Here is a 14,023-nt window from a genome sequence, read left to right on the forward strand (position 1 = left end):
TGGCCTACTCTTCTATTTTATATGTTTCTTTGTTACCTCCTGCCTCCCCAAATCCTGTCCACCATCATAAGGCACAAGTCACGAGTGTGATGGAATACTGTCCACTTGCCTGGATGGGTGCAGCTCCAACAACACTCATACTGGACACCATCCAGGACAAAGCAGCCCGTTTGATCGGCATCCCATCCACAAACATTTGCTTCCTCCACCACCACTGATGCACAGTGGCAGCAATGTGTACATCTACAAGATGCACTGCAGCAACGGACCTAGGCTCCTTAGACAGCACCTTCCAAACCCGCGACCTCTACCACCTAGAAGGACAAGGGCAGCAAATGCTTGGGAACACCACCACCTGCAAGTTCCCCTCCAAGCCACACACCATCCTGACTTGGAACTATATCGCCGTTCCTTCACTGATGCTGGGTCAAAATCCTGGAACTCCCTTCCTAAGAGCACTGTGGGTGTACCTAGCTCACATGGACTGCAGTGGTTCAAGAAGGCAGCTCACCACCACCTTCTCAAGGCAATTAGGGATGGGAAATAAATATTGGGATAGGCAGCGACGCCCACATCCCATGAATGAATTTTTTTTTAAAGCAAGGTAAAAGGTGTGTTTGGCTCCAATAGAATGCATGTAAGTCTAGTAAGATACATTTTTGAATGATTATGAACTATAAATAGGTGAGTTGTTCTGCCAACTTTTCCTTTTTTAGTCAGCAGCGTCTGCTTTTGATTGGAACTCCTTTACAAAATACCCCGATGGAGCTGTGGACCATGATGCATTTCCTGCTGCCTGGAATTTCCAGATCCTACCTGGATTTCCCTGTGAAAGTTGGCACAGATGAAAATCAAGACTATTGCCACAAATTGGTAATAAGAATGCATAGGGTAAGTGCAACTTCTATTTTAGTTTGGATAAGAAAAAAAAATGATGGGGGGAGGCGGGAGTGTGCGGGGATCTTGGCAGGCAGTCTGGCAGTGGGGTATCCTGGCTTTCCAGCATATGGTGCATCAAGGCATTCAGCTGTGGGCTCATGCCCATGACTTGTCTGGCTGGGAAAGTGCCTTGTGGAGATGCTATAGTTCTGTGGGAGGGAACATACAGTGATCTCCTGTACTTCCTAGAATGTGGTTCAGAACTGCACTAGTTTCGGAAAAGATTGTGTCCCTTTCATCTAGGAGTCTAAAGGGGTGAGACTGGTTGCTTCAGAAAAACTTATTGTGTAGTAGGACATATACCTTCACTTGATATAGAAACCATCACACTTGAAGGTAAACAGTTACTTTTTTTAAACTATTTGGTTACTCCAGGTAACGCAATAATAAATGGAATACATTTTATACAGTGCTGTGCCATCAAGCACATGTTGGCCAATTTCTGCATGTTTTTCTCCTTTCCTGTAAAAGTAATTTTACACAATATCTATTGTAAAATGCATTTTGTATATTATTTAGTATGAATGTCTTTATTTCTCATCTCTGGTTGCTTGCTGTTTTCCAAAACCATGTTAATAACATCTCGCGCGCTCTCTCACGCTCTCCTTGTTAAATGGGTTGCAATATTAGACTATTGCAGCAAGTTTGTCAGCATTATTAATTATATTTGCACTTCATTTTTAATTGCAAGTATTAAAATGTCATATGTAGAATTCAAATGTACTTTGACCCTCACCTTTAGATGATCCAGCCGTTCATCTTGCGGCGATCAAAGAGGGACGTGGAGAAACAGCTGCCGAAGAAATATGAGCACATTCTAAAATGTTGCCTGTCAAAGAGGCAGAAAATCATGTATGAAGATGTCATGTTCCAATCTGGGTAAGTAGCATCTTTCATAAGATGCAAAATAGAAACAACTTGTAAAACGGTCTTTGCTTTGTGTTGTTTTAGGAAGTCTAAATCTGAGCTGAGCCATAACATTTTGCATATTACTGCCAAGCCTTCTTAATTTAGGATGCTTTTTAAGTCAGGAAAAAGTTCTGATTGGCTGTTCCCTCCTGCTGCCCTCCCCAGTTTTTGTCCAGAGATGGTGAGTCAAGTGAGAAGCTGGTTTCCTGGGTGCTGGCAGTCCCTTCTGACATCTCAACCTGGGGATCATTCTTTGTGTGTGAGCCTGTTGGTAGTCTTGAAGGGTACCACAGCTAAGACTCAATCCTGCCCTATCCTATATCAACACATTGGCCATTAGGCCAGGACTGGCCTCTCTATCTCTCTCCTCAGCACCAACAGCAACTACTAGTACTTCTATAGCACATTTAACGTAGTAAAACGTCCCAAGGCACTTCATGGGTGTGTTAGAATTTGACACTGGGGCACATAGGACATATTAGGACAGGTGACCAAAAGCTTGGTCAGAAGTAGAATCATAGTTATACAGCACAGAAACAGGCTCTTCGGCCCATCGTGTCTGTGCCAGCCATCAAGCACCTACCTATTCTAATCCCATTTCCCAGTGCTTGGCCCGTAACCTTGTATGCTTTCGCGTTTCAAGTGCTCATCTAAATACTTCTTAAATGTTGAGAGGGTTTCTGCCTCTACCACCCGTTCAGGCAGAGTGTTCCAGATTCCAGTCACCCTCTGGTTGAACATATTCTTCCTCAAATCCCCTCTAAACCTCCTGCCCCTTACCTTAAATCTATGCCCCCTGGTTATTGACCCCTCTGCTAAAGGAAATAGTTTCTTCCTAGCTATCCTATCACTGCCCCTCATAATTTTGTATACCTCAATCAGGTCCCCCCCTCAGCCTTCTCTGCTCTAAGGAAAACAACCCTAGACTTTTCAGCCTCTCTTCATAGCCAAAATGCTTCAGCCCAGACAACATTCTGGTGAATCTCCTCTGCACCCTCTCCACTGCAATCACATCCTTCCTATAGTGTGGTGCCCAGAACTGTACACAGTACTACAGTACTACAGTTGTTGCCTAACTAGCGTTTTATACAGCTCCATCATAACCTTCCTGCTCTTATGTTCTATGCCTCGGCTAATAAAGGCAAGTATTCCATGTGCCTTCCTAACCACCTTATCTACCTGTGCTACTGCCTTCAGTGATCTATGGACAAGTACACCAAGGTCCCTCTGACCCACTACTTCCTAGAGTCCTACCATCTATTGTATATTCCCTTGCCTTGGTGCGTCTTAAAGGAGGAGAGAGAAGCATTGAGGTGTCGGGAGGGAATTCCAGAGCTTAAGGCACCGGCAGCTGAAGGCTCAGACACCGGTAGTGGAGCAATTAAAATTAGGGATGCTCAAGTGGCCAGAATTGGTGGAGTGCAGGTATCTCGGAGGGTTGTAGGGCTGGAGGAGATTACAGAGAGAGAGGGGGGTGAGGCCATGGAGGGATTTGAAAACCAGGATAAGAATTTTAAAATCAAAGCACCGCTTAACTTGGAGTTTAGGTCAGCGAGCACGGGGTGATAAGTGAATGGGACTTGGTGTGAGTTGGGGCAGACTTTTGGATGATCTCATGTTTACAGAGTGTAGAAATGGGAGTCCAGCTAGGAATGCTTTGGAATAGTCAAGTCTAGAGGTAACAAAGGCATGGATGACGTTTTCAGAAGCGGTTGAGCTGAGGCAAGGGTAGAGTCAGGTAATGTTATGGTGGAAATAGGCAGTCTTAGTGAGGGGTGGAAATGCATCTCGGGGCTGCATATGACATCAAGGTTGTGAACAGTCTGGTTTCAATCTCAGACATTTGCCAGGGAGAGCGATGGAGTTGGTGGCTAGGCAGTGGCATTTGTAGCTGAAACCGAAGACAATAGGCTGGATTTTAAGGAGCCCTTGATGTTGGGATCTGTGGCGGGGCTGGCCTGAAGATGGCCCGGGATGATGCCCGCCACGGGCCTAGACGCCGGCAGGGCCCGGTCCAATCCGGTGGTGAGGAACCGTGGCAGCCTCCCCGCTGCTGGGCGATGGACCACAATTTTAATATTCAATTAATTAATTTAAATAAACTTGCGCTGCCTCCTGATGTCCCGCTGCAATCTTCAGCCTGGCAGCTGGCACTGGCGCGCCTTTGGATCCCCATCCAGGGAAATGAGGTGCAGCACTGGTGGAGGGTGGTAGGAGGTATGTTGCTCGCTGTGGGGTTGGGGGGAGGGAACGGGGTCAAAATAACGTCGTGGGAGTAGGGGATGATGGGAAGGGTTGTAGTTTAAAGTTTGTGCGGTTTGGTGGGGGGGTGGGGAGAAGCTCAGATGGTAAAGATATGTGTTTTGGGGGGCAAGGGCAAATAATTGATATTGGGGGGGGTGGGTGGGAGAGGGGCAAAAGAGATGTATTTATTGAATTTCATTAAAGCTTTCTTTAAATATCTAAATATGCCGGTAGGGCTAACAGCCCTTTAAAAATGGCGTCAGCACCTGCACATGGGCAGCTCACGCCATTGCTGGGGTCAGACAGCCCATCCCGTCCATGTGATCTGGGAGCCGGCCTGCCACGGCTATTTAAATGAGCCGCCGCACTTGGAATCAAATTCAGCCCAATGGCTTTCCATTATTTAGTTGGAGAACATTTTTCCACATCCAGTACTGGATGTCAGACAAGCAGTCTAACAATTTAGCAACAGTGAAGGGGTCACATGAGTTGGCGGTGAGGTAGAATTGAGTGTTTGTCAGCTTATATACAGAAACTGAGCTATGTTTTTGAATCATTTAGGGGCAGCATGTAAATGAGAAATAGGAGGAGGGCCAAGGATAAATCCTTGGGATACACCACAGGTAATGGTGTTGGAGCAAGAAGAGAAACCATTGCAGGTGACTGACTGGCTGCAACTGAATAGATGAAAATGGAATTGAGTGCAGTCCCATGATGGTGGAGAGGTGTTGGAGGAAGATGGTGTGGTCACATCTGTCAGAGGCTGCAGACAGGTCAAGAAGGATGAGGAGGAATAGTTTACTTTTGTCACAGTTACATAGGATGCAATTTGTGACTTTACCAGAAATATTTGGGTACTGTGATGGGCTGAATGAGGTCATCAGCTCATTTGCTGCTGAAACCGCCATCCAATGTGAGGGTGCTGAGGCCAATTGCAAGATATTTCCTGTGCCTGTGCAGCAATCACTTTGCTGAGATCAGATGTCGCACCCTCCTGCTGGTACGAAAAGGCAGAACACATCTACTCTCTCTAAAGCCAATTCTGGGGAAACCAGTATTCAATGCTCAAATTGCATTAATGACTCCCTCACCAGAAGCTACACCTAAACCAGCCTGCCATTTGTATTTGTAATGGAGAGTTGGTAGCAATTCTCCCCAAGGAAGAAATTTGCGGTGTTTCAGAATGTAACAAGAAATATTATTTTCTGACAAATATCTGCATGTAGCTAAAAGCAAGAATGGTACTGGGGAATTGAGCTCTTGTCCTCTTCAGACTGCTATTCCTACACACACCTTCTCCAGTACAGTATCAAGGCTCATTGATTATCACTTAAATTTAAAGCATAGTTTAATGATACATGTGAAATGTTTTCTTTCAACTATTCCTGGAACTTTTTTGGGGTTATTCAGGCAATGGCATGGGAGGGAGTTGAGTATAAATGCTTACAATGTGACAGCAGAAAATGGGACTCTATGCTCAACTTTAAAAGCTTCTTTCATGCTGGATTTGGTGCTGTTGGGGCTGAGAAACTAAACATTGTTTTAATGTTGTACCCACCTTATTGAGATAATTCTGACTGGCTAAAATGTTCTGATCTATTTGGCTTAGTGAGCAATCCAAAAATCATAGACTGCACAGTAATACAGAATTGTTGATTTTTTTTTTAATTTAGCCGTTTACTGTTTTAAATGAGCACATTTGTTAAATCCAGGACATAAGTCAATGAAATTTTCCTGTATTTTATCCCAAGTTTATGTTGTTTGGTTGAAGTCTTCAAGATTTTCAGCTTTTATCATTTCATAGTATTAAATGCTGTGTCATTTTTGAATCTCAGCTGTATTGCACATCACTTTACAAACCCATTGAGATTTTATTTCATGCTGCAATCGCTGGAACTTTACACTCCCCCGCCCCCCCCCCCCCCCAAAAAATACTGGGAAGTAGCGGCATGGCTTCCAGGCCTGGCGGAGGCGGGCTTGCCCGCAACTTTCCAACCAGTGGGTGGGGCCACCGCCTCCCCCGTTAAATTCTGACCATTCTATAGTGCAGTGTCTGTTTAATGATATGTCCTTCACTTGCTAATGATTCAATACTTGAGTTTAGGATATTTATAAAGAAATTTATAAAGACTGTGAAATAAAGGCAGAAATTGGCAGCAGTTGATCAGAAATAATGCTGCAGGTCACTTCCTTGTACTCAGTTGTACATCTCTCTAGAGTAGACCCCCAGGTGTTGCCCATGGCTTGTCAGGCGTACAGATGTGATGTTTAGCTACTGAAGTACACCACTTGGAAATCCAGCTAATTGTGACTGAGGTAAATAAATTGCTTGCAAGTTTCAGGCTGCCAGTCAGTAACTGGCTTTCTCCTTGTTAAAGGATTACTTTGCCTCTGTTAACTGTGTATGATGCCTGGTATGTGAAGGACACAAACATGCTACAGCACCTGGATAGACAGATGTAACTGCTGGCTGAGGAATCTATTTGCTTTTCTGTTTTGGATTGATAGATTCTGGTTATATGATGCTGATTTAAAACCTCCTCTGACCAACAGCACAATAGAAGCCCTGAGGTCTCGCCATTTTGTTAGTGTTCTTAACCTACTGATGCAGCTGCGAAGGATATGTAATCATCCTAACCTGAAGTGCTCCAGGTCCATCTGTTCGGCTTATGTGTTCAGAGCACTGCAGTACACAATTGCTTCTCTAGTGTTGAAAGTGCTTGAATATGACCCTTGGAAGGTAAGCGCTGGAAAATTATTTTTCTTCCACTTTTCCGTGACGGTTGGTAACTGTCCCAAGATGGATGATTGTCTGATTTTCTTTTTTAGAATGCAGACTTGTCTGCCTTCAATCTAATTGGAATCGAAAATAAACTGTCTCGATACGAGACTGAGACAGTCATGCCTAAACGGAAGGTGACGAGGAAGCTCATTGAGGAAATCTACAACTCACCAGATCTTCCACCCAGACCTAAACCAGTTAAAGTGAAAGTTAGCAAGTAGGTGCTGCCTCCTTTTTTAATATCTTCCCTCATATCTGGAGGCCTAGAATGCAAGGGGTTAGAAGTAATGCTTCAGCAATACAAATCCCTGGTTAGATCACACCTGGAGTTACTGTGAGCATTTCTGGGCACTGTACCTTAGGAAGGATATATTGGTCTTAAAGTGTGTGCAGCATAGGTTTACCAGAATGATACCTGGACTCCCAAGAGTTAAATTATGAGGAAAGATTACACAAACTAGGATTGTATTCCCTGGAATTCAGAAGGTTAAGTGGTGATTTGATCGAAGTTTTCAAAATATTAAGGGGAGCAAATAAGGTAGGATAGAGAGAAAGTATTTCTGCTGATGGGGGAGTCCAGGATTGGCAGCATAGTCTAAAAATCAGCCAGACCTTTCAGGAGTGAAATTAGGAAATGTTTCTATGCACAAAGGGTGGTAGAAGTTTGGAGCTCTCTTCTGCATGTGGCATTTGATGCTAGACCAATTGTTAATTTTAAAACTGAGGGAGATTTTTGTTAGCAAAGGTATTAAGAGATATGGAGCAAAGGTTATTTCGCAGATGAGCTGTGATCTCACTGAATGGTAGAACAGGCTTGAGGGGCTAAATGTTCCTATGCTGTATGGCGAGCTGTTAATGAGTTGCACAAGGCATGATGATGCAATAAAATAATTCAGTTCAATACCCAAGCTTTTGAAGTAATGTCATCCGCAAAGCATTTGTTTACTCATTTTCAAAATGAATTAATGCTCATCGAGAATTCCCTGGATTCTTGTGATCTTCAAGTTAGAAATATAAGGCTGGGCTTTGAGACTTTGCCCGGGCCAGGACGGGAGTGGGGTGACGAGCGCTAAAAATAGCATCGCTGCATGATGTTTCCCGGCTCCATTCTACACCTGAGCCATTTTCCCGGAGGTGGGATGGGAGTGTGGCAGCACTGTCTGTCCTCATCACAGAATTGTTACAGTGCATGAGAAGGCCATTCGGCCCATCGTGTCTGCACCAGTTCTCCTTACAAGCATTTCAGCTAGTGCCACTCCCTGGCCTTCTGCCCTTGCACATTCTTCCTTCTCACATAACTGTCTAATTCCCTTTTAAATGCTTTGATTGAACCTGCCTCAACCACACTCTCAGGCAGTGCATTCCAGACCTTAACCATTCTCTGTGTGAAAAAGCTTTTCCTTGTGCCACTTTTGCTGCTTTTACCAATTATTTTAAATCTGTGCCCTATCATTCTCGATCCTTTCACGAGCGGGAACAGTTTCTCCCTATCTACTCTGTCCAGACCCTTCATGATTTTGAATACCTCTATCAAATCTCCTCTCGGCCTTCTCTTCTCCAAGAAAACAGTCCCAACTTCTCCAATCTATCTTCATAACTGAAGTTCCTCATCTCTAGAATCATTCTCATGAATCTTTTCTGCAGCCTTCACATCCTTCGTAAAGTACATTGCCCAGAACTGGATGCAATCCTCCAGCTGAGGCCGAACTAGTGTCTTCTACAAGTTCAACATAACCTCCTTGCTCTTGTACTCTTTGCCCCTATTAATAAAGCCCAGGATACTGTATGCTTTATTAACCACTCTCTCGACCTGTCCTGCCACCTTCAATGACTTGTGGACATAAGCACCCAGGTGCCTCTGCTCATGCAGCCCCTTTATTTTGTATTGTCTCTCCATGTTCCAATTACCGAAATGAATCACTTCACGTTTTTCTGCATTGAACTTCATCTGTCACCTGTCTGCCCATTCCACCAACTTGTCTATGTCCTTTTGAAGTTCTACACTATCCTCCTCACAGTACACAATGCTTCCAAGTTTCGTATCACCTGCAAACTTTGAAATTGTGCCCTGTACCCAAGATCTAGGTCATTCATATATATCAGGAAAAGCAAGGGTCTCAACACTGATCCCTGGGGAACTCCACTACAAACCTGCCTCCAGCCCGAAAAAGATCCATTAATCATTACTCTTTGTTTCCTGTATCCATGTTGCTACTGTCCCGTTTATTCCATGAGCTATAACTTTGCTCTCAAGTGTGTTGTGTGGCATAGTATCAAACGCCTTTTGGTCAGTAGCCGATTAAACTAATTAATGCCCACTTAAGGCCAAATGAAGGAGGCTGACTAGGATTTTCCAGTTAGTTTCCAATTTTCTGGAGGTGGTGATGGCCAGTGTAGCTGCCTGGCAGTAGCTAGCATGACGTCCAGCTGCTGCTTTCAAGCTGGAAGGCTTCTGATTGACCCACCAGCTTTGAGAGCCCACCTGTCTTCCTTAATTGGATGTTGAGCCTGCCCTCTGGCCATTAATTAGCCATTCTGGGGAAAATCACAGGTGAGTGACTGTTTCCCACACCGTGCGTGCTTCTGACCCCCATTTGAACCTGACTCGGGGCTTCAGAAGCCCGCAGGGAAAATCTTGCCTGTACTGTCTGGAATGAGGCAAGTTCAGCTTCTTTTTAAAGAGTTAATCAAAATAGGATCAACTGCTCTTGTTGGAGTGAAGTACACATTATCCACTATCCTGTGGGAGGGCAAGCAGTTCCAACCTTAGATTTTCCTTTCTTTTGCTTTAAACCTGTATCCTCTAGTCAGATAGTTAAGATTTGCATTAATTATAATGAATGCAATTATTTCCACTTAAACAGGTAACAAGAGCCTAAGTCTTGATCTCAGGAACTTATTCACAGAAAGCATGATCAACTGTTTGGAATGGTAGAGTAGTGGAGGCTAAAATCCCGTCATTTTCCAAGGAACGTGATTGGGGGAACTTTAGGATTGATGGGCCAAATGGCCACCTGCTATGTTTTGATCTTAGCAGTTGTCCTTGCTGACCCCCTTGAAGACTCAAAATAGAATGTCAAAAGGTTCATACAGTGTGCCCGCCCTGTGACTTATACGTTAAATACAGCAGGCTATTTCTGTATTAATGGCATCATTGATACTATTTCTAATAATACATTAGAAACAAAACTGATGTAGAATTTAACTCCTTTGTCTCCAGTCAGTGTGCCTTGTATCTCTTGTGTGGGGGGAATACATATGCTCATTATTTTTGAGATGATCCAGAATCCGTTTCTTTTGCCTTGGCAGACTGAGGCCAAGAGGGCAGTCCAGCTTGTTAACAAGCCTAGGGACAGGAAGAGGCCATTCAGCCCCTCAAGCCTATTCCACCATTCAGTTAGATCATAGCTGATCTGTATCTTAACTTCACCTGACCCACATTTATTCCATATCCCTTGATACCCTTGCCCAACAAAATTCGATCAATCTCAGTTTTGAAATTTTCAATTGACCCCCAGCCTCAACAATCTTTTGGGGGAGAGAGTTTGAGATTTTCACCGTCCTTTATGTGAAGAAGTGCTTCCTGACATCACCCCTGAATGGCCTAGCTCTAATTTTATGCCCCTTTCCTCTGGACTCTTCTCTTCCTTCCACCGCCCCACATACACACACACACACACACACACACACACACACACACACACTCTCTAGAGGAAATAGTTTTTATCTATATTATCAAATCCTTTAATCATCTTAAACACCTCAATTATGTCAACCCATGATCATCTGTCCTCAGGAATTACAAGCCCAGCCTGTGAAACCTGTCCTCAGAATTTAACTCATCCATCTGGTGGATCTGTGGTGCACCCCCATCCAAAGCCAATCTATCCTCATTATATCCTCCCTGAGGTACGGTGCCCAGACCTCCCAGATGGAGGTCTAACCAGAGCTCTTTATAGCTGTAACATAACTTCCATCCCTTTATATTCCAGCCCTCTTGAGATAAAGGCAAACATCAATTCGACTTCTAAATATTTTTTCTACCTCTCCAGTGTCTTTTAGTGAAAGGTGTTATTTCTTTCAATGCAACATCAACACTGAAAGAAAGAAAAATAATTTATATAGCACCTTTCTGACCTCAGGACATCCTGTAGTGCTTTACAGCCAATTACATACTAATTGAAGTGTAGTCACTGTTATAAAGTAGGAAACATGGCAGCCAGTTCATGCACAGCAAGATCCCACAAACAGCTGAGAGATATTGACCAGATAATGTTTTTAGTGATGTTGATTGAAGGATAAATATTGTCCATGGCACTGGTGGAGAACTCTCCTGCTCCTCTTTGAATAGTGCCATGGATCTTTTATGTCCACCTGAGAGACCAGATGGGGCTGTAGGTTGATGTCTCATCAGAAACACGGCACCTTTGATAGTGCGACACTCCCTCAGTACTGCACTGGGAGCGTCAGCTTGGATCGAATGCTGTAGTCTCTGGAGCGAGGCAGGGAGACAGCACAATCTCCTAATGGTGCTGCATACTGATTCTTGCAATGTGCTGTGCTACTTTGCCTCCAGACACAGTTAATACACTCAATTCCCAAAATCAAGCATGAGCCTAAAGTTTATGATTTGTATTCTTCAAAAAAAAAATGTCAAGGTTGTTCCAGCCTGTGCAATATGGGCAAAAGCCAGATGACAGGACGGTTGTGGTCGTTGGCACACAGCCTCAGCGTACACCCAGTGCAGCTTCAGCGGCTCCGACTCATCAAGGACATGTGCGTGGCAAATCTTCAGCTATGGCAGTGCCTGCTTCTCAGGTTATAACTTCTGCCCAGGGTAAGAAACAACTTAATTCCGCTTAAACCTTGATAAACTACTTTTTCTTTTATCAGTGAAGGAGTTTCATGACCAGCTACCTGTTCCATTGACAATACAGCATCTTTCCCTCTGATTTGTACTTGAAATCTTGAGCAATCTCCTTAGTGTTTAATTTTGACAAAAAGTGAGAGAATACTGAGTTTTACCAGGGTGAAGGATAAGAGAGTGTTAAAGTATCTGGTCTGATTAACATATTGTATATTAAACTATCAGGATGCACCCTTCTTCTAGTAAGGGGCTGAACCAAGTGTGTATAGTTTAAGGGTGAGTTTTTAATGCTACATTGTTCCCTGGTAAATCTGGTCGTCTTCTCTGAAACCTGCTTGGTGCTTTAAAATGTTTACCCTGTAAAATCCGCACAATTGCAATGCAACACATAGTGTCTAAATATTTTTTTTTAATTTTAGGAATTGTTGGATATTTTGAATTTATAATTTAAAGTTTCTATGAGTTTTTTGCCCCAGTTTTTCCCTGTTCCTCCTGAAAGTGGTGACTCACCGTGAGACACAGTTCCACACACTCTGTCATCTTATTAAGTCAGTCAGTCTTGATGTGAGACACCAAACAGAATTACCAAGCTATTTAACTGTGGGACATACCAATCCTGTCCTAACCTAGTGGTTGCAACAGTTTGTGCTAGTAATTTCTACGTGTTCTTCCGATATCCTGCCTTAAACTATGCCGGAAACAGCCATTTAAGCTATTTTGCTGGAGTATCCTCCAAAGTTAAGGTTGGAGTTTTTAAAATTCATTCTTGGGATGTAGGTGTTGCTGTCGAGGCTGGCATTTATTACCCTGAGAGGTTGCTGCCATGGGTCTGGGAACGCAGTTACCCAGAGGCCACACAAGGTGAGGATGGCAGGTTTCCTTCTCTAAAGGGCATTTATGGACCAGTTGGGTTTTGCGACAATCTGGCAACTTGATGTTCACTCCAAACTGAACTAAATTTCTCAAACTGACTTGATGGTATTTGAACTCCTGTTCTCTGGATTATTAGTCCAGTAACATCACTGCACGACCATACCCTTGGGAAAGTCTGTGGAAATTTACACCTGATTTCTGATAGCAAGCAGAAACAAGAACCCTGCTGACTATTTTTTTCCTGCCCTGCCTCATCCAGTCTGGTAATGATGAGGCTACTTATGCTTTCAGCACTACCCTGGCTGAGGTCCTGTAACTCACTGCAGACCAGAAATTGAAAATGGGCCCTTTCCGTGCATACAGCTAAATGTTATGTCAAATTGCACAGAAAGAGGCCGTTTGGTCCAACCAGTCCGTATTGATGTTTATCCTCCAATCAGGCAGTATTCCTAATCCCATGTGCCTATCCTGTTCCCCTATTCCTTCACACCCTTTCCTTCATCCCCTTTCCTCCCTCTCCTGCTCCTTCACAGCATAAGCTTCATTGGTCCACTCTGCTATCAGGGAAACCATCCTCTACCAATGGAATATTTTAAATGTAAAGGAGCCCTTTTCACTGCCAGGTGAAGCTGGTACATGTATCTGATCATGAAATGCCTAATGTTTTAAAATTGGAGAGTGGCAGTGCCCACACTCAAGTAGTGATTGAACTGTTTTACATGCACTTAAGAGTTTACTGATTGTAGCAGGAAAACTTTAAATTGTATACAGAATTTGAATACTACATAATGCTGTCCACATTATTAACAGCATGGGTTTTGGCTGAAGCAGAGCTTGAACACTAACCTAGAAATCCTCCTGCGTAAGTGTTTTACTTTTGTTTCCCCAGACATTGGTAACTTGTTAAATTTACAGGTGTGGCTCTTATGGAAATAATTTTATACCACTGCTATTTACTTTTTAGCAGGGGCAGAGTAAACATTTGCCTGGTGGATTTTGCCTAGAGATTTAAAAAAAAATTTTGTGCAAGACGGTGGGAAGTTCGAGGTGCTGTTTTTCAGAGTGCAGGACTTGCTCATCCGATGCTAATCCCAATGGTCACTACATCTCACCAAACATAGGAACAGGAGGAGGCCATTGAGCCTGTTCCGCCATTCACTGAGATCATCGCTGATCAGCGACCCAACTCCATATACCCGCCTTTGCCCCATATTCCTTAATATCTTCACTAACGAAGATCTTATCAGTCTCAGGTTTGAAATTAACTATTGACCCAGCATCAGTTGCCAATTGTGGAAGAAAGTTCCAAACTTCTACCATCCTTTGCGTGGAGAAGTTTTTCCTAATTTCCCCAATCTACCCTATCTGTTCCCTTTATTATCTTGAAAACTTCAATCAAATCACCCCTT

General features: G+C 43.6%; 1 protein-coding gene across 13 annotated transcripts in view; it reads left to right on the forward strand.

The window, feature by feature from the left end:
• The window catches only part of ep400 (E1A binding protein p400), a 164,455-nt gene that overhangs the window by 72,453 nt on the left and 77,979 nt on the right, over positions 1-14,023 (forward strand). For all 13 annotated transcript variants that reach the window (XM_068054601.1, XM_068054607.1, XM_068054605.1 and 10 more), the window contains 5 exons: positions 717-891; positions 1,682-1,818; positions 6,646-6,832; positions 6,922-7,091; positions 11,533-11,711. In XM_068054601.1, the coding sequence (XP_067910702.1) occupies positions 717-891; positions 1,682-1,818; positions 6,646-6,832; positions 6,922-7,091; positions 11,533-11,711 (848 nt within the window). The remainder of the gene's footprint in view (positions 1-716; positions 892-1,681; positions 1,819-6,645; positions 6,833-6,921; positions 7,092-11,532; positions 11,712-14,023) is intronic.

Source organism: Heterodontus francisci, chromosome 23 (assembly GCF_036365525.1).
Source record: "Heterodontus francisci isolate sHetFra1 chromosome 23, sHetFra1.hap1, whole genome shotgun sequence".
NCBI lineage: Eukaryota > Metazoa > Chordata > Chondrichthyes > Heterodontiformes > Heterodontidae > Heterodontus > Heterodontus francisci.